At 41.0% G+C, this 21,387-nt stretch overlaps 1 protein-coding gene across 1 annotated transcript in view; it reads right to left on the reverse strand.

Moving 5' to 3' along the window:
- Positions 1-21,387, reverse strand: part of TMEM67 (transmembrane protein 67) — a 959,807-nt gene that overhangs the window by 40,784 nt on the left and 897,636 nt on the right. Inside the window, exons 31-32 of the mRNA XM_033932787.1 lie at positions 19,108-19,210; positions 553-695 (exon numbers count right to left, since the gene is read on the reverse strand). Of these exons, the coding sequence (XP_033788678.1) occupies positions 553-695; positions 19,108-19,210 (246 nt within the window). The remainder of the gene's footprint in view (positions 1-552; positions 696-19,107; positions 19,211-21,387) is intronic.

Below are 21,387 nucleotides of genomic sequence, written 5' to 3' on the forward strand. Positions count from 1 at the left end.
TGGCCTGTTCCTGAAGGAGAGGCAAAAACGGTGAAGAAAGTGCTGGGAATCAGCGATATTCTCTGTAAACACTTGGAATCGGTGATTTCTCTATGCAAGCTGATGTAATTTGGGGGAGGAGCCAGCAAGCTAAAAACCGTGAATAATCAAAACCATGATTACTGAAACCGCGAATACAGAGGGAGAAATGTATGTGCATACTTTTCACCTGTACAAGCACAAGGGATTGACACCGAATTAATTTTTAAAATTATTAAAATTATTTTGGTGACCTTTGGTTCTGTTTGGTTCTGTTTATCTAAGTGGATTAATATAGCAGTCACCCTATTTTATTTTAAATAAAAGATGCATTCCAGTCAATGACTGCTAAGGGAGAAGAATTATAGACTTGTAAATAACTTTTTTTGAATGAGTTTTAAATCTCAATCAGTATATTACTCTACAACTAACCGTTAGAGAACAAATGTGATTGTAGCAAAATTTAAATCTATTTTATATTGTGCAATGCTGAATAAATGAATACAAAAATAAAAATCTTCAGATTTACGGTACCTCTTGTTCCAGGTAGGTTAGAAGAGCTGCCAACACAAAGTTTTGGGAAGCCAAATCAACAATGCAGAAAAACAGCGTGTCAAAGATGAGAAGAGTTGATTCATGCCCATAATAAAGAACATCACTGAAAGAATGAGCTTCATCTGTAGAGGAAAATATCGATTTAGCTCTCTTTGCCAAAAATAAACTAGTATTTAAAAAAATATCCAGATTACTTTATAGGCTCAAGCCACTGGTATATCTGGAATGGATGCCCTCATATCTGGCAGATAGCAGGTATACATCTGTAGCAGGTGTTCTGCAAGGACAGCAGGGCAGGTATCCATACATTTGGGAATGTCATCCTGATGTAGCTAGAAGCAGATACTACCCAGTGTACTATTCCTCCCCCCCCCCCCAATATCCAAAGCTATTTAACTGGCCAGAAATGGCTGCTAACCAGTTAAATAGCAGTTAACCAGCTAACTACGAATATTCGGCACGGTTAGCAGCTAAAACTTGAATGGCTATATTCCATGATAACCAGCAATGTTCCAAGCTGACCAGCTAAATTTAGTAGGAAAACTGAACCACCTAAATAGCATTCTGTCTTTTCCCATTATAGAGCTGAATATCAACTTAACTGGTTAAGTTATAGCCGGTAAAAAAAATCCCAGATATTCAAATGCCAATCATCGAAAATGGACCAGCATTGAATATCCAAGTTAATCGCTGACCATGTGGTTTAAGACAAAGTATGCTTACCAATGATTCTTCCTTCCTGTTACGATGGAATCATATGTACAATGGATAAGCTACTAGGGCTTGAGCTCACTGACCCTTGTGACAAATCTAGCTCTCCGTCTAGCTTTGGCATAGGGTTAGCTAGGAAGAGCAGTAAGACCCTATGCAGGAGTGCTGACCAGGTTGGCCCTGCCGAGTGTGATAGCGCTGACTTCCCTTATACTAACTGAGAGCCTGACACTGACTGGCAGGGAGAGTTCAGTCCAGTTTCAGGTTACTCTCCCAAGCCTGCTATTAAAGCTCAAAGAAACCCAAGAGCCAGGGAACTACATCTCCCAGAAAGCCAGGGAACTGGCAGGAAGCTGTCAGCTAAGCAGACACAGCTGTAGAGGGAGCTTTCTCCCTTCCCCCTCTTCAGAGCAGGAAGGGGCGAATTGGAGCCTGTTAAAAAGGGCAGCTGAGACCCAGAGAGGGAGAGGAGCAGGGACGAGAGCTGCAGAGAGCACGGGACTTCAGAAGGAGAGGGTCTGAGAGCAGGCAGACCAAGAGCACCAGCAGACCAAGGCACCAGCAGAAGCTGCCCACTAAAATGGAACCAGCAGCCTGGGATATGCAGGAGGTGGGTGAAATGCCTCCTAACCCAGCTACTGAATCTAACTCAATGCCAGAAGCTATGGTAATTGGAGAAGGCATATTTAAGTTTCCTGAAGCTGTAGAGGTTATGCAGATTGATTGAGCCTGTGAGTTATGTTCCTCTCTCGTTCTACTGACCTGCTGACTAAGAAAGGATTTGTGTTTTGGGACATAAGAAAGCACTGTTTTGGAAAAGCATTTACAGAGGCAAAAGTATTTGAATTTATTTCATGCTGGTAGCAGGATACGTTTCCATCTGTGCTGATTATTGTGCTCCATTCAGCTGTGTTGCTTAGAGTGGTTGCCACGGAGACCAGTAGCAAATTGAAGTTGCAGGCTGGGAGCTGAATGCTGTCCTGTTTGCTGCTAATGTTTGCCACCATTCTCTGTATGAGTCAATCTATATGGGGTTTAAAGCTGCTTAAGGATATCATAACACTCCTAAGAAATATACTACCAATTAAGAACTGTGGCTAAAAGCCTTGAGCACTCCCGATTCACTGCCTGAGTGTGGGGGAGGTGCTGATAAGAAGAGCTGGAAGAAGCTGCCTGCACCAGCCAGCTCAGCAACAAACACAAGCTGGAATTTACAGACTAGAGCAGTGTTCTTCAACCTTTTTACACCTATGGACCGGCAGAAATAAAATAATTATTTTGTGGACCGGCAAACTAATAAGACTGAAATTTTTAAAAACTCCATCGCCGCCCCATCCCTGCGAGCTCGGTACCGTTAACCATCTGATCCCATCCGTACAAGCCTCAAATAGTTATGATTTTATATTGAACATATTTTATTAAAGTATAAAAAAAAACAATATTCTGTACAATTGTCATTTTATAAATATAAATAATACAGGGCAAGGATCAACAAAACCCCCGTCTCCCCTCCCCTTCACATATATCCCCTCTATATCTAGAAAACTGAATAAGCCAAATTATTGAAAGCAGAAACTAGAGATGACAAAAGGTAGAAAAAAAATAATTTTATTTCTATCTTATGATTAGAATATATCAGATTTAAAATATGTATCCTGCTAGAACTGATGTTAGACATATCTGGGGAGTGCATAGCCCAGGCCGTGCTTCTTTAGCTTCCAGCTGACTTGGGGCTCTCTCTGACCAGGAGGCAGTTGCCCTAGTTGCACTCCCCCTAACACCATTCCTGCCATGTGTGACTGTGGTATTCTGTTAGCATGATATTTGTGTAGCATTCTGTAATAGTAACATAGTAACACAAGATAGAAATAAAATTATTTTTTTCTACCTTTTGTCATCTCTAGTTTCTGCTTTCATTGTCTTTTCACTCTCTTCTATCCAGCGTCTGCCCTGTCTCTTCAATCCAGTATCTACCCCTTCCATATGGTATCTGCATTCTTTCTATGCCCCTGTCTCCTACACCAGATCTAGCATCTTTGTCCCTCTTTCCTTATTTCTCATCTGACCCCCCTTCCCAGCATCAATCTCTCTACTTTTGTCATTCCTGTCTCTCCCTTTCCCTCATCTGATCTCTCCATTCCATCCTGACTCCTTCCCCTCCTCTAATCTCTCTGCCAGCTGTTTCCTTCCAATTTTCCTCCTCCAGCAGTACCTTCTCCCTTTCTTCCTCCCCTTATCCAACAGTAACTCTTCCCTTCCCTTTCCCTTCTCCCCTGTCAGCAGTATCCCCTTCCCCTCCCTTGTCCAGGAGTACCCCTTCTCCCTTCCCTCCTTCCCTCTCCAGCAAATGTTTCCTCTATGTAGGCTTGCGGTAGCTCTGTGTGCTTTTAACTTCAGCACATAGCTGCCCCAAAGCAGTATTTTAGCCGTGGTTTCATGAGGCAGCCTCGGGGCCTTTGGTAGGCCGGCCCATATCGCATCATTGAAGCGGGCCAGCCTAGCAAAGGCTCCGAGGCTGTCTTATGAAACCGCGGCTAAAATACTGCTTAGGGGCTGCTGTGTGCCAAAGTTAAAAGCACACAGAGCTGCTGCTGCTGGTCTGGGGGTGCGGAGACAAAGGCAGGAGCAGAAGGCATACGCGGCAGGAGTCCCAGCATAGCAACGGCAACAGGAAGTTGCATGTCAGCTGACGCCGGCATCTTTTGTTGCGGCGGGGACCCAAATCCTTCACGGACCGGCAAAATGTTTTGGCGGACTGACACCGGTCTGCGGACCGGCGATTGAAGAACTGTGTGCTGTGTGTTAAACCATCTTCAGTCATATCAGGATTTACCTCAAAATATTCTTCTAACGACACTTGACATTACTGCATTATACACTAACATTACACAAGGTGCAGCTTTAGAGGTGATACGGCATCATTTGGACACGCAGTCTCTCTTTGAAGCCAGAATCAAATTTTTAGTACTTTTGGCTAAAATCGCACTAGAGAAGAATTACTTCAAATTTGATGGCCGGTTTTACATGCAAACTAAAGGCACCGCAATGGGAGCGACGATGGCTCCCACCATTGCCTGCTTTTATGTGAGTAGTTTTGAAGACAAATTTGTGTATCCCTCAGATTATTATCAACATATGATAACCTGGAAAAGATATATTGATGACATTTTTGTAGTCTGGTCTGGGTCCGAATCTGTTTTTAGTGATTTCATCACGTGGCTTAATCAGTGTGATACCAACCTGTTTTTTTTACAGCCACTACCAGTACCGACTCAATATCTTTTCTGGATATTTTGGTCACCAAGTATGAGGGTAATTTTGCTACAACTTTGTACTGCAAGCCTATGGACAGGAACAACTTATTAAATTTTGACAGTTTCCATCCAAAGCATCTACGGGAAAACATCCCCATTGGCCAATTTTTACATTTAAAAAGGCTATGCCTGTCTACAGCTGATTTCAAAATCACGAGCAGTAGAGATGAGGGCGCGCTTTGAAGAAAAAGGATATCAGGAATTCTAGAACTTTGCAGCGCACGAAGATGGCTGGGTAGAGGATTAGCTCTGTTGTGACAGGCAAATTTTATTAAGATTTTGGCAGTTAAAATTAAAGAAAAGTGAAGGAAAAGAGAGAATTGAAGTAAGAAATGGCTTCGGGTAAAACTAGTAAAAATAATCCGGTGAATTCAGGAGCAGGAAGTAAAAAAAGAACAAAAATTGATTCGGTATCCCCGACAGCGGTCCCGTTGCCTCAGGAAGAAATTGATAACAGTGATTTGATGAATGAACTTCAGAAAATTAAAGAAATAGTAAGTGATAACGCTAAAAATATAAAAGATGTGAAGAAGGAAATAGAGAGTCTGACAAATAGAATGCAGGCAGTTGACTTCAAAATTGAGCAGTTAGAAAAGCATGCTGAGAAATCTGAGGCAGAGATGCTGGTGTGTAAAAAAGATCACAGAGAAATAGAGGCGTTGAAAAAGGATTTTGAAGACTTATCAAATCGTGAAAGAAGGAATAATTTGCGTCTGATTGGGATACCTGAGGGGATTGAGCAGAATGATCCTATTCAATTTGTGACTAATTTTATCCCAAAGATCTTGCCATTTAAAAGTTCTTTTCCTTTGGAGATAGAAAGAGCACATCGGATACCGATGAAAAGATCAAATAGTCAGAAGGGTCCCCGTCCAATAATCTTTAAGCTGCTAAGACATCAGCAGGTGGTAGAGATTATAAAGCTGGCTAAAACAAACAAGGATCTTAAATGCCAGGATTCTAAGATCTTTATAGTACCTGACTTTGCAAAAGCTACAGCCTACAAAAGAAAACAGCTTTTGGATTTAAGACCTAAACTGAGAGCAATGGGAGCAAGATATGGACTGATATACCCTGCTATTATGAGGGTAACTTATGAGAATAAAACTTATAATTTTGAAGAAGCAGGCAAATTACAGGAATTTCTAGATCAATATAATTTGCCTATGGTTTCATGAAAGTATTTAGAAAATGTAATAAATAATATACTTAGATTATTTTTGGTTTATATTTTTGAGTGAAAATTGAAAGATATTTTATAAAGAAGGAAAAAGTGGAAAAAATAGAAAAGGAGAAAAATATTTTCTAGAAAATTGTTGAGGTTAGATTAAGAGGGGATCAACATTTCAAACAAGATTTAAAGAATAGAAATGAAAATTTTAAAGAGACAAGAAGAAAAGAAGATTTTGACAAGGTAAGAAGAGGGATGGAGCATATAGGAAGTGAAAAAAATATGAGGAACAATTATAAGATTTGGATGGTTTCTTAATGTGAGTTTATAATTTGCATTTGAGCGTGACTGAGATAATAATATGAGGACACATAAATGCTGCATTGGAGAAATGTGGGAACTTAGAATATAATAAGATGAAAAATACAAAAGACTATTGATGTAAAGAGAAGAAGATGTGAAGATAGACTGATGGAAATGACTTGAGCATTATTTAGATTTACAATTTGCATCTGAAATTGACTGAGATATAAGGATGATGTTGCAAAAATACTTTATTGGAGAAAGATGAAATAGCAATCTGCAAGAAGATGGAATAAGAGACTGAAACAGCAGGATGAAGATGTACAAGTGTTACAGTTGTGCAGAATGGAGAATAGACTAATAGATTGAAGATGCAATGAAAATTAATGAGAGTTTTAAAAAATATGAGGTCTGCTTGGTTGAAATGTTTGATCCTTCTTTTGATGTAAGGATAAAAAAAAAAAAAATGAATATTATAGGATGGAGTGATATATGTTCCATTGAAGTTGTGAGAAACTTAGGTTATACAAAAAAATAAAATAAAATAAAATAATAATATTAATCTTGGGGGGGGTATATATTGTAAGAAATGGTTTCCGAAATATTGGGTATATACTTTTATAAACATATTAGAGGTATAGGATGGAAGAATGTTTGGAAATTTGAATGAGAGGGGAAGTATATAATAAAGAATTATAGTAAATATGGGTATTTAGGGTATTGAAGAATGGATTGACTGCAGGAGAATTTAGTGTTGGTTGTTTGAAAGATTAGAGAAAAAAAAATGAGTATGTTATTGCCTGTGGGGAGTTTATTTTTGCTCAGTAATATGTGCGTTTCGAAGTTTGCATTTGTGTTAGGGGAGGGGAGGGTGGGGGATGGGAATAGGGGGGATGGGGAAAGAGGGGAGGGGGGGAGACTCATATATTGGTTTAAGGAAAAAGAAAAAATGTATATTTTATGTTTGAGTGGATTATATATGTTTTTTATATTTTATTTGTAAAATGGGTTTTAAAATTTTTTTCTTTGAATGTAAATGGCCTTAATCACCCTATAAAAAGGAAAAAGGTATTGGAATATATTAAACAACAAAATATAGATATATGTTTCTTGCAAGAGACACATTTGTCTGGAACAGAGTCTATGAAGCTGACAGATAAGTGGATAAAACAATGTTTATTTGCACCAGTGGTAAAAAAGAAGGCAGGAGTTGCAATATTGATTAATAAAAAATGTCCAGCAACATTTAATATGGTTAAGGCAGATCCTCAAGGAAGGTGGTTACTTGTTGACATGAGCATGGGCAGTAATACAATGGCGTTACTAAATATATATGCACCTAATTCGAATCAAAGTGAATTCTTTAAATCTCTACAATTAGTTTTACCACTGGCTACTACTAATTTAGTGGTGGCTGGGAATTTCAATGCTGTTATAGATCCAATAATAGATAAAAAGCCTAGTAGAATAATGAAATCAATGGGATTAGATAATTTGGTACAAGTATGTAATTTAAAAGATATATGGCGTATTCTTCATTTTAATGATCGGGAATTTACATTTTGTTCACATGTTCATCAATCGTTCTCAAGAATTGATTATATTTTTGTTTCAGATCAGATGGTACAGCAAGTTATAAAAGCTGACATAAAACCAATAGTAATATCTGATCATGGTGGTATATGGATAGAAGTTAATTTAGTAGATCCAGATAATTCCAAACCTGTATGGAGGTTTGATAATACATTGCTTGCTGATTCTAAATTTTGCACAGAATTTCAAAATAAAATAAATGAATATTTTAGACTTAATGATTTAGAGGAAATTTCGATTGGAATTTTATGGGATGCTTTCAAAGCAACTATGAGAGGACAAATTATATCATATTCTGCATATAAAAAGAAACTGCTAAGAAAACAATATGTGAATTTGGAAAAAGAAATTAAGAATTTGGAATTAAAATTGGTTAATAAATGGGAACAGGAGACATTTCAAATATTGTTAAAAAAATGTGAATATAATGAAATTTCCTCTGGGTTAATAAGGAAAGATATTTTTGCTCAGCAGGTGGTGTATTATGGTAGTGCAAATAAGGCTGGAAGATTATTGGCAAATTATTTAAAAGCAAAGAAAAGGAAGGAGAAAATAAGCATAATTAAAGATGAGTTAGGAAATTCTCATTCTCAAATTGGAAATATATTAAAACAATTTTTAAAATATTATAAGTCATTGTATTCTTCGGAGTCTTATTTAAATAAAGAGAAAGATGGGATGGATTTTTTGAGTTTAGTTGAAGGTCCTAAGGTTCCTGATCATATAAAAAGAAGTTTAGATAAACCTATATCATTAAAAGAGTTACAAATGGCATTGAAATCCCTTAGAGTTGGGACCGCTCCAGGTGGAGATGGATTTACAGTAGAGTTTTATAAAGAATTTCAAATTTCCCTATTACCGTATTTATTAAAATTATATCAGGATCAACTGAATAAAGGTTGTATATCAGGCACTATGGCAGAATCTTTAACTATTGTTTTGCCAAAGCCAAATAAAGATCCAACATTGGTTTCAAACTACAGGCCTATATCTTTAATAAATGTAGATGGTAAATTATTAGCTAAGATTTTAGCATTAAGATTGGCTAAAGCTCTTCCGCATATAATAGGAATGAATCAAACTGGATTTGTTGCTCAAAGACACTCTTCTAATAATACAAGACTGGCATTTCAGATGTATTATTTAACAAAACAAATTAATGATCCGGCTTTTTCGGTTTCACTAGATGCTGAGAAGGCTTTTGATCGTGTAGAATGGAGTTTCATGTATCAAGCTATGGAATGGTTTGGTATTGGATCCGGATTTATACAAATGATACAAGCATTGTACAGCTCCCCAACTGCTCGCTTATATATAAATAATAATTTTTCGGATGCTTTTAAGTTGCAGAGGGGAGTTAGACAAGGTTGTCCATTATCTCCTTTGCTCTTTGATATAGTTCTTGAACCCTTATTATTAGCTATTCAACAGGCAAAGGACATACAGGGTATTCCATGTGCTGGAGTGGAATATAAAGTATCTGCTTATGCAGATGACATCTTGCTTCATTTGAGGAATCCGGAAACAACAATCCCATGTCTACTGAAGGTCATAGATACATTTGGAAAATTCTCAAGATACAAAATAAATTGGACTAAATCAGAGATTTTACCTTTAAATGTGCATTGTACAAAAGGTATACTTGATACTTTCCCTTTTATATGGAAAGAGGATGGAATAAAATACTTAGGTATTTGGCTGAATAAAACACTTGAAGAGACAATAAGAATAAATGAAAAATTTTTATTACAAAAAGTTACAGAATTGTGTGAGCAATGGAATCCTTTACATTTGTCCTGGTGGGGAAGAGTACAAACTGTTAAAATGATGATTTTGCCTGTGGTTTGCTATCAATTGGGAATGATACCAGTATTTTTTCAGGGGTCTTTCTATAAAAAATTAAATAGTATTCTGGTTAAATTTATTTGGCTGGGTAAAATTGCAAGAGTGGCTTTAGTGTCTTTGCAAAGACCAATTAAGGAGGGTGGGGTAAATTTTCCCAATTTTTATAGGTATCACCAGGCCTATATCATGCGCCAAGGTATGTATTGGGTCCTCCCAGAGCTTTTGGAACAATTACCAGAGTGGTTAAGGATGGAGAGATCACTTATCTTTCCACTTAGGCTTGATCTTTTGCTTGGTATAAAGGTGCCTAGAATACGTAAGGACAATAGAGTATTAATGGATACTTGGAAAACATTAAGGTTTGTAGACAAATTAACTACTGATTCTATTTTAAAATCGAAACAACAGACTATTTGGGTAAACTCCAAGATACAAATAGGCGGGTTTAAGGTTGTCTGGAAAGATTGGATTAAAGCAGGTATAAGATCATTAACGGAAGTAATTGATAATGATAAGATGCTTGAATTTTCACAATTGCAACATAAATATGGTCTGAATAAAAAACAAAGTTATAAGTGGTTGCAATTGAAGCAGGCTATTCAGGTGGGGTTCCCTGAATGGAAATCTTTAAATGATCATTACAGCTTAGAATTCTTATGTTTCCAGGCAGATTTTCTGGGTCACCAGGCCGCAAAGTGGTATAAAATTATATCTAATTATTTGAATAAGAAGCCTAAAAATGGATTAAGAGATATTTGGAGCATTGAGATTAAGCATCAGATTAATGCATCTCAATGGCCACGTATTTGGTCTTGGAGAATTAAAGGTACGATGTCAGCATCTATTAGGCAAACATGGTTCTTTTTGTTGCATAGAGCATTCTGGACCCCTACTAGATTACAAAAATTAGATTGCTCTAAGTCTAATAGTTGCTGGCATTGTAAAATTGAAATTGGAACTCTAGACCATCTTTTATTTTATTGTCCATGTATTCAGGCATTTTGGATATCAATATGGGATCAAGTTAATATGTTGATGGAGAGTCATGTGGCTTTATCCTATGACACAGTGATTTTTGGAATGTGTATGAGGGCCAAATGCCAAATATCTGCAGCAAACAATAAATTATTGTTGATTCTTACAGGAGTGGAAATTCAACAGATAACAACTACCGTGTTTCCCCGATGGTAAGACACTGTCTTATTTTTTTTGGAAGGCCAAAATATGCTCTAGGGCTTATTTTCGGGGGGATGCCTTATTTACCCTTTCATGTCCCCTCTGTATCTCTATCCTTATTCAGTAGGTCCTGCTTACCCTTTCTCTTCTTTGTGTCACTATCTCCATTTTCAGCTTTCTCCCCCTTTTCCTTTGTTACTGCACCCTGTAGCTAGAATCTTTCCACCCTCCCTCCACTCCGGCCCAGCCCAGTATGAAATATTTCCTTTTGTTTCCCTCCCCTCTCTCTTTCTCTCTCTCTTCTGCTCCCTCACCCACGAGTCCTGCATCTGGCCCTCTCCCTTCTACCTGCACCTGGCAACACCCCCCTGCTCCGCGGCTCTCTTCAGCAACTTGTCAGCAGCGGTGATCAAGACAAGCTACCGACATCGAGGCCTTCCCTCTACGAGTCCCGCCTTTGTGGAAAAAGGAAGTTGAAACAAGCGGGACTCGCAGAGGGTAGGCCCCGACGTCAGAAGCTTGTGTCAATCGCTGCTGCTGAGTTGCCGAAGAGAGCCGCGGAGCAGGGGATGTGGCCGGAAGCAGGTAGAAGGGAGAGGGAGATAAGAAGGCTGTAGATCTCCGGAGCATGACACCGACCCCGGCCAGGATGATTTCTTTTTCAGGCGTGCATCTTACAAGTCCGGTGTCGCGGCGGGAAATAGCCATGCTGAGCAGTGAGCTCAGCACTACACAGATGAAAGCCTTGCTTGCTGATTGGTCCAGCGGCACGGCCGCCGGACCAATCAGCAAGCAAGGCTTTCATCTGTGTACGTGGCTTTCATCTGTGGCTTTCATCTGTGGGTGGCTTATTTGCGGGGGGGGTGCCTTATTTTACAATTTTTTCTAAAAAGGGGGGGCTGTCTTATTTGATGGCCCTGCCTTATCATCGGGGAAACACGGTAATTGGAAAGACTGTTCTAGATTGAATTGTAATTTTTGGTGGAACTCAGTTTGTCATATGTATAAGATGGAAAGATTTTTTGCGATACAAAGGAGGTATTTTAAAAGATTTTAAGAGGTGTGGAGGCCATTAATTGAATATTATAACGAGTAAAGTTTATTCTTTTTCCTTAGGGGATAATATATAGAAATGGGATGGGATGGGAGGGATAGAGAGGGAAAAATATTGGAAAGATGTTGTTATGAAAAATAAGGAGATATATGTAATAGGATGGGATATTTATTGTTGTGCATTACTGGGTATAATAAAATGTTTAAAGTGTTTGAGGAAGAAGGATGGGGGAGGGACAGATTTCATGTCAGATTAATTGTATTATCAAAAAGGGATGTATAATTATATATAAATTTGGAAGGAATATTTTATTGATATGGAAAAGGGTGGGAGATGGGGGGGAATAAAAACATGTATAATAATATTGTTTAAGAATGCCAAGTGTGTTATGTAAATTAATTGTAATAATACTGTACACTTGTTGAAAGAAATAAAAAAGAATAAAGATTTAAAAAAAAAAAAAAAAAAAAAGGATATCCTGCAGGAGTTATCAATCGAGCGTACAAACGGGCTTTATATACTGAGTGAGTTGTTGTTATAATCTTTTCCTAGATTGGGGGATTCATCTCCAGTGTGTGTGTTACCCTATACTTGCCACGCTTTTAAAATCAAACGCATTATTAAGCAAAATTGGCACGTTTTACAGCATTATGATGTTTTCAAGCCTATTCCTAGATTTGCATTCTCTCGGTCTAAAAATTTGAAGGAAATACTTACCACATCTTACTATCAGTCAACAGTGGACTCCACAAATCACAGTCTCGGAGGTCATGACAAGTGCGGACACTGTGCAATATATGATCATGCTATGATAACTTATGTTGTAACTCATCCTCGATTGCATATTTTTCATCAATTGCGACAGTATACTACATATGACACTACTGGTGTGATAGAAACATAGAAGATGATGGCAGATAAGGGCCATAGCCCATCAGGTCTGCCCACTCTACTGACCCACCCCCAAGTCTACTATCCTAGGGATCCCACTCCAGGTGACAGGTTCCCTTGGCTTAACCCTCTAAGGGATCCCACATGGGCATCCCATTTGTTCTTAAATTCTTGCACGCTGTTTGCCTCGATCACCTGCACCGGGAGCTCATTCCAAGGATCAACCACTCTCTCGGTGAAGAAATATTTCCTGGTGTCTCCATGAAATTTCCCGCCCCTGAGTTTGAGCGGATGCCCTCTTGTGGCTGAGGGTCCTTTGAGAAAGAGAATCTCTTCTTCCATCTCGATACGGCAGGTAATATACTTAAACGTCTCAATCATGTCTCCTCTCTCCCTATGTTCCTCGAGTGAATACAGCTGCAAATTTTTCAGCCTTTCCTCATACGATAGATCCTTGAGCCCCGAGATCATCCTGGTGGCCATCCGTTGCACCGACTCTACTCTCAGCACATCTTTTCGGTAGTGTGGCCTCCAGAATTGCACACAGTATTCCAAATGAGGTCTCACCATGGTTCTGTATAATGGCATTATGACTTCAGGCTTCTGGCTGACGAAACTCCTGCGGATGCAACCTAACAACTGTCTTGCCTTAGATGAAGCCTTCTCCACATGATCAGCAGTTTTCATGTCTGCGCTGATGATCACTCCCAAGTCTCGTTCTGTTGAAGTTCTAGCTAAGGTACGGATTTCTGCTGCCAAGGTGCATGATCTTGCATTTCTTAGCGTTGAAGCCCAGCTGCCAGGTCGAGGACCAAAGCTCCAACAAATGTAGGTCCTGTGTCATACTATCGGGTGAATTGCCGTCTCTCACTATATTGCATAGTTTGGCGTCGTCAGCGAATAACGTTATCTTACCTTTGAAGCCCCTAAGTTAGGTCCCCTATGAATATGTTGAAAAGGAGCAGGCCCAAGCGGGCCTAAGACTGAGCTCTGAGGTACTCCACTGGTCACCTCCGTTGTTTTAGAGAGGGTACCGTTAACTACCACCCTCTGAAGTCTGCCACTCAGCCTGTAATTGACCCATGTAGTTAGTGTTTCTCCCAGCTCCATTGATTTCATCTTGCTCAACAGCCTGTGATGCGGGACACTATCGAAAGCTTTGCTGAAGTCTAGGTATACGACGTCCACGGATTCTCCCAAGTCTAGCTGTTTTGTTACCCAGTCAAAGAAGCTGATGAGATTGGATTGGCAGTACCTACCCTTGGTGAATCCGTGTTGACTGGGATCCCGTAGATTCTCCTCATCCAAGATTGCGTCTAATTTACGTTTGATTAGTGTTTCCATGAGTTTGCATACTATTGATGTGAGACTCACCGGTCTGTAGTTTGCAGCCTCTGCCCTGCAATCCTTTTTGTGCAGTGGAACGACGTTAGCTGTTTTCCAGTCTATGGGGACTCTCCCCGAACTTAGGGAGAGATTGAAGAGTCCTGATAGCGGTTCTGCCAGGACATCACGCAGCTCACTGAGCACCCTGGGGTGTAGATTGTCCGGTCCCATGGCTTTGTTCACCTTGAGTCTTGCCAGTTCGTAGTAGACATCACCAGGTGTGAATTCGAAATTCTGAAACGGGTCTTCCATGCTGGGCCTTGCCTGCAACTGCGGACCGTGCCCCGGTGCCTCTCAAGTGAAGACCGAGCAGAAGTATTCATTCAGTAGTTCTGCTTTATCGGAATCTGATTCTGCGCAGTTCCCATCTGGTTTTCTAAGGCGTACTATCCCATCTGTGTTCTTTTTCCTATCACTAATATACCTGTAGAAGGATTTGTCCCCTTTCTTCATGTTCTTTGCCAGAGTCTCTTCCACTCGAAGTTTTGCCTCCCTGACTGCCGTTTTGACCGCTGCAGACCTCGCCCAATGTTCTAGTTTAGCTTCCCTAGTCTCCGTTCGTTTGTAGGAAATAAATGCTTTTTTCTTCTCCTTGACGAGGTGTAAGATTTCTGTGGAGTACCATTGGGGTTTGTTGTTTCTCCGCCGTTTGTGAACTGATTTAATGTAGAGGCTTGTCGCTTCATGTATGGTAGATTTCAGGGATGACCACATAGCTTCCACATCATCGGTCGTAGCTTGGTCCTGCAGTGTCCAGTGGACGAAATCTCCCATGCATTCGAAGTCAGTGCCTCGGAAGTTGAGTACTTTTGTTTTCGTGTTTGATCTAGGGAAACCTTTCCTGAGGTAGAACCACACCATGTTGTGGTCGCTGGAGGTTAGCGTATCTCCTACTGAGACCTTCGAGACGCTATCCCCATTGGTGAGTACCAGGTCCAGGATCGCCTGTGTCCTAGTGGGTTCCAATACCATTTGTTTGAGTCGTGCTCCCTTTATGGATGTTAACAGTCTCCTGCTGCCGCTGGTTGTTGCTGAGTATGAGTTCCAATCTGCGTCAGGCATGTTGAAGTCCCCTAGCAGAACAGCGTCTCCCCGTAGAGTGATATTCTCTATGTCTTCAATTAATTCGGAGTCTTTGTCTTCCAGTTGTCTTGGAGGTCTATATACTACACCAAGATACAGGCATTTTTCCCTGCCTCTGGCCCGGTTCACTCAGAGGGATTCCCCGGTGTACTTGACATCTGTGATTCTGGTAGTTTTGATGTCTTCTTTAATGTATAGTGCCTCCCCTCCCCCTGACTTTCCCTCTCTGTCCTGACGAAATAAGTTGTATCCCGGTATAGCCATATCCCACCCATGAGAGTCTGTGAACCAAGTTTCAGATATTGCCACCACGTCAAGGTTGGCATTCATTATTTTGGTCTCTAATTCTAGAATCTTATTGCCTAAACTGTGTGCATTAACATACATAGCCCTCCATACCCCGTGATTGTTAAGTCCCTGTGGGGAGTTTCCCACCTGGGGTAGTGTGACTCCTAGAGAATTGTTTGCAATGGGGGCACTTACTTTGGACTTAGAATCGGAGTTTCGACTAACCTCGTCAGGATCGTTCCTTACTGCACTTGTATCTGAGTGGGTACCCTCCCCCGACTTACCTAGTTTAAAGCCCTATGAAGCAGGCGGGCTAGTCGGTGTCCAAAGACATGCTTACCCCTGCTGGTCAGATGGGAGTCCGTCTGGTCCCTGAAGTCCTTGCAATGCGTCTCCATGGTTCAGGAATCCGAAGTTCATTTCCCAGCACCATCCTTGAAGCCACTCGTTAGTCCTCAGTATACGCTCATCCCTGGCACTTCCTTTGCCTCTAATTGGGAGGATCGAGGAGAAGACCATCTGCGCTCCTGTCTGCTTCAGCCTCTCACCCAGGGCTCCAAAGTCTAGTTATGTTCTCTGGGGTGTTCTTAGCAGTGTCGTTTGTGACAATGTGGATGAGGACCATGGGGAAGTGATCTTGGGGCTTGAGAAGCCTATCAAGACAGGCGGTGACATCTCGGGCTCTGGCTCCAGGCAGACAACAAACCTCCCTTGACTGCATATCCGGTCTGCAGATTGGTCCCTCGGTGCCCCTCAGCATGGAGTCCCCAGTGACTATTACTCTGTGCTTCTTTGGGGGGAGCCGATCAGTTGTCCCCGGAGTTGGAGATGTGCGCTGGACTACCTCCTGCTCCTTGTCGGCATCCTCCTGCTCCTTCTCGACATCTTCTACCTGTAGGATCTGGAATCTGTTCCTCAGGGTGAGTTGTGGGGTGGATATAAAGCTGCCCTGTTGGTGAGAAAAAGAAGAAGAGGGTGAAGAGATTGAAAGTGGGGGGTGGGATCTCCGGTGTTTGCCCGTGGAGGAGATCACCAGCTGCCAGTAGTCAGCGTCTCCAGCCATCTCCTGTACCCCAAGTGCCCATGTGACCTGCTTTATATAGGTCACATGAAACAAGCCATCAAAGTAAGGATTATGGAACACTTAAGCAAGATACGACGAGAGGAACTCACTGCTCCTCTAGTTCAACATTGGAGGGATGCTGGTCATTTGGAGCACGATTTACGTTTTGTAATATTAGAAGCCCCGGTCATGTCCCGAAGGGGGTAATCTGAAAACCAGGCTGTGGAAGAAAGAAAAATCCTGGATTTTTAAATGGCAGACAGCTGAGCCTCATGGGCTTAACCGTGAGGTAGAATGGTGGGCGTTCCTCCATTAATGAGGTTTGCCTCACTTCCGGTACATTGGGGATATAAGCAAGCTGTTTGTGAGCAGGCAGTATGAGACATAGCAAGTAGGAAAGAACATCAGGTAACCTTCAGGAACGTCGTGAGTGTTAAAAGTTTTTGATTTAATATATTTTTTCAGGTTGGTTCACTCTATATAATCTTATTTTTTAGATCATGTAAACTTGGAAAAACTGAAAAACTTTATGTATGGGTTCTCCGAGGAAGCCTGGTCTGGCGAAACGCATCAGAACCTGGAAGAATCAGATTTTTGTATTGTTTCACATTCTCAACAATTAGAGTTTTGACCAATTTAAATTTTGAAGTGCAATGATTGAACATTGAAGACACTATTCTCAGGGGTTTCACCCTGTTGTGATCTTCTTTTACCATCTGAATGGTTCCGAGCACTGCTGTCTACACTAAATGTAGTTGGTTATATTGAAGAATAGAGTGGGTGTTCTTACAATTTGTATCTATTCCACGTTTCACCTACGTGGTTAGCCTTATCCCAGATTTATAGATATGGCGCAGCAAGACAAAAGGGACAGAGTCTGGAGTTGGTAGAGGAGGAGAAGGGCACAGATAGGAGGGACTTACCAGCTGAGTGGAGCTTGCAAGGGGGAGATAAGTGAAGAGAGATAGTGAGGGGCAGTCAAATGAATGCATTTGTAGGTTGCACCTGAAATCCAAAATAGCTACTGTGACCTCTTATCGTACCTAAAGGAAGTACCACGAGCTGCCATGAAAGGTCAAATCAAGGGGACATGAGCAAGGGAGGCCGCTTTCCAGCCCCGAAGACATACCTGGACATCGGAAAGAAAGGAAGGACTTGGCATTTCATGGAGATTAGTGGGAGGGGGGTTCCAGAGGGCCAGGAAGGGGTTTGTTTCTACAAAAATAGTTATGCAGGTGATGGCCCGATATTCAGTGCTGGCACCCGCATAGCTAGCTGCCAGATTTAAGAGCTTTTAAACTATCCTAAATCTGGCTGCTTATGTATGCAGGTACTGAATATCAGGCACCTGTATAACCTGGGGTTCCTCCCCAGTGCTGTTCCCAGCACCATCCCTGACCTACACAATTTTTAATTGGGTGGTCGAGGGGATATTCGGTGGCACTTACCAGTTAAGTGCTGATGAATATCCTCTCTTAGGTGGCCTAAAGTGATTTAGGGAGCAGGAGAGCTTTCTGCTCACTTAAATTGCTCTGAATGTCAGGTCCATTGTTGTTTGTTGGCATTGTGCAGGATTGATCTGTACTAATCTAGCTTGTTTAGTTTAACCATAGGTATACTGATATAAAGACCTGGTCTTTATTTCTTCTCTTTGTTCATAATTGCCTATTTACAGTTATTTGTATATTCTATACAACTATGTTGCACTTGTTTCTTTAAGGGCTCCTTTTAAGAAGCCGCATTAGCGGTTTAACGCGCGTAATAGTGCGCGCTAATTTGTCAGCCGTTCTAGCCACTGCCGCCTCCTCTTGAGCAGGCGGTAGTTTATCAGCTAGCGTGCGCTAAAAAGATGCATGCTATAAAGCCGCTAACGCGGCTTCGTAAAAAGAGCCCTAAAGAATTGATTTGCAATAATCATATATGAAACTGTAATGTATTATGTACTCTGTTATAAGTTTTGCATATTTCAATAAAATGTATTTGAAATTTAAAAAAATAATTTTTTCATATAAAAGAGGGGAGTGTTAAAAAAAATAATTAGTCCTGGGCATCAAATATACTAGGTATAACACTGACTTGGAGGATTCTGACTTGGGCGTGTAATACCCTGTCTGATATACTTAAGTTATGTTTGTATAAAAAATTGCTCAATTTTTGAAATTTTAACTTTTTTGAATTCAGACTTAGTTCACACCTTTCCAATGGCAGCTAAAGCAATTTATATTCAGATGCAGTAGGTGTTGTTCTGTCTCAGAGAGCTCAATCTAAGTTTGTACGTAAGGCAATGGAGGGTGAAGTGATTTGCCGAAGGTCACAAGGAGCCATAGGGGAACTATATACAGTACACAAGAACAAAGAATAGCCTTACTGGGTCAGACCAATGGTCCATCTAGCCCAGTAGCCTGTCCTCATGGTGGCCAATCCAGGTCACTAGTACCTGGCAAAAACCCCAAAAGTAGCAACATTCCACGCTATAGATCCAGGGCAAGCAGTGGCTTCCCCCATGTCTGTCTCTAACAGTAGACTTCTATTTTCTAAAATGCTGTCCAGAAATAAGTAGTAGTAGAGTTGTCATAGCTAACTGCATACTTCTTCTTTGTTAACTGTGCAGTTTTATTAGATTGTTTGAAAATATGGAATTCTCAGAAGAGCTTACCATTATAAAATATGCTTTTATCTATTGGTTCCAGAAGTTCCATACCAAGAATTCGTTCAAGCAGCAACTTGTCTTTTACAAAGTAATCCATGTCCTTATGTGCCTAAACATGAAATGACAGAATAAATGATTTAAAACACAAAAAAAGCATTAATCTAATTTGAATATCAACAAGCAATTGAGAAAATGTTACACTTCTCCCTTGGTATTCGTGGGGAATAGGGGCAGAGCCGGACCATGAATGGAGAAAAACCGCAAATAAACTTCTGGTCCGGCTCTGATCCACCCCCGCCTCCCTCCCTCCCGACATCCCGGCCTTACCTGGTGGTCTAGCAGACTTTTGGGGCAGGAGCAATCTTCCTACGCTCCTGCCCCATGCAGATCGCCAATAGGAAATGACTGCCGTGAGTTCCCATTGGCGATCTACAAGGGGCAGGAGCGTAGGAAGATCGCTCCTGCCCTGAAAGCCTGCTAGACCACCAGGTAAGGCCAGGATGCCAGGAGGAAGGCTGGATGGAGGAGGAAACGTCCAAAACTATGGTGTTTCCCCCCCCCCCAAAAAAAATAAATAAATAAATTGCGAATATGTGAAACCGCGAGTGTCAAAACCACGAATGGTGTCGCAACCCGGGCTCCTGTAAGGCGCAGCGAGCACCTGGGAACGTGACCAAAACTTAAACCCAGCGTGTCCCTTTCCACTAAGGGATCCTTCAGGTCTTTAAAACAGGCACATTCTAAAACTTATAAGTATGCAAGGTAAAAAGGAATCTTAGTCAGAGATGGCAAAACAAAAATAAACTTTATTTCAACCACTGGTTGAATAAACCAAAATACAGGCAACCGCCCTGTAGTTCAGAATGAACTTTATTGCATGAAATCAAAAGGTTCCAAAAATATATAATCAGGCAGTTGAATCTTGGACAGCACCTTGTGTACAGTCCCCTGCTTCTGGACTTTAATCAGTTAAGAAATATAGTCCTCTTCACCAGAGCAGTAATATTCAGGTAAGTAATGCTTTTATCACACAATCCAGAACACATAAGAATCACAGCATTATTCAGAGTTCAAAATCAGGCAAACGTTTCCCTCTAAACGTGGCTGTAGCAATCGGGCACAGTTGTGCAGGACCAATGAGATTTCCTAGCTGAATCACCATACAGGAAATACATTCAAAATGGTTTGTCAAAAAACACATACATTCCTGCTTTACAGAAAGCCTCAAAATGTGGCTTTCCAGGAGAGCTTCTGCACTGGCTTCAACCAGGTAAGAGACAAGCTGGCAGCATAAAGAAATTAAATCCCAATCTCAGGCTTACTATGTCTCCATGGGTGTTGGCAGAATGTCAGCTCCTAAACAGCTTTCCTGCACCTCCATGGCTTCTCCTTCTGGTTGTACTTCAGTATCCCAGATAAGAGGTATCTCACCTGTCTCAAGCATCGGACAGTCTGAGAGAGACTGCTTCCTCTCAGCTTCCCCTTCTCCCATCTGCTTCTCTCCTGTGTGCCCCCTTCCTGTTCTCAGAAGCCTGATTATATCCTGTGGATAACCACTCCCCCTCTGAGCAGGTGGGGGGAAGGGTTTTCCACACACTGGCTTGCTTCCTGCTATTACAGGCAGGTTTCTCCCTAGTCCTCATTTTAACAGGCTGTTCAAACTGAATAAGCTTTCTGACAGTGGCAGGTCTGCATGAAGTGGAGCTTTTTCTCTTAATCTTATCCTGCCCTGTCTCTTCAATCTCCATGTCAGAAACAGAGCAGAAGTCAGCTTCATCAATCAATTGGCAGGTCACCTGATCAGCCCTCCTGCATCTAGGTGCACTGTGAATACTCCTGCTCACTGGGGCAAAACCCGGTACGGATTTAGGTTTGTTTTGGCCAAAACCCGAAACGGACCTGGGTTTGTCACAATGGGGAGGGGGAAGCGTAGTTGCTAAGGGGGGAACTGAAAGGATGTTACCATGTTAGCACACTCTAAATGCTACAGATGCCCAAAGGAATATAATGGGCATCTTTAGCGTTTAGTGCACACTAACATGGTGTCACCCTTTGATGAATTTCCTCCTAAGCAGGCCATTACGAATTTTTCATCAATAAAATGAATGAACCTAAAAATACATAAGTGGAATTATAGTTTACTTTAGTTTAATTGACAATTTTCCAACATCATAATACAGACTGATTTAGCCTTACTACCCTTATGCAGGTAATATTAAAAAAAAAAAAAAATCAATCATCAGAAGAATTAACTTTACTGGGAATGGTCATACACAATACAAAAAC

The sequence above is a fragment of the Geotrypetes seraphini genome, chromosome 2 (assembly GCF_902459505.1).
Source record: "Geotrypetes seraphini chromosome 2, aGeoSer1.1, whole genome shotgun sequence".
NCBI lineage: Eukaryota > Metazoa > Chordata > Amphibia > Gymnophiona > Dermophiidae > Geotrypetes > Geotrypetes seraphini.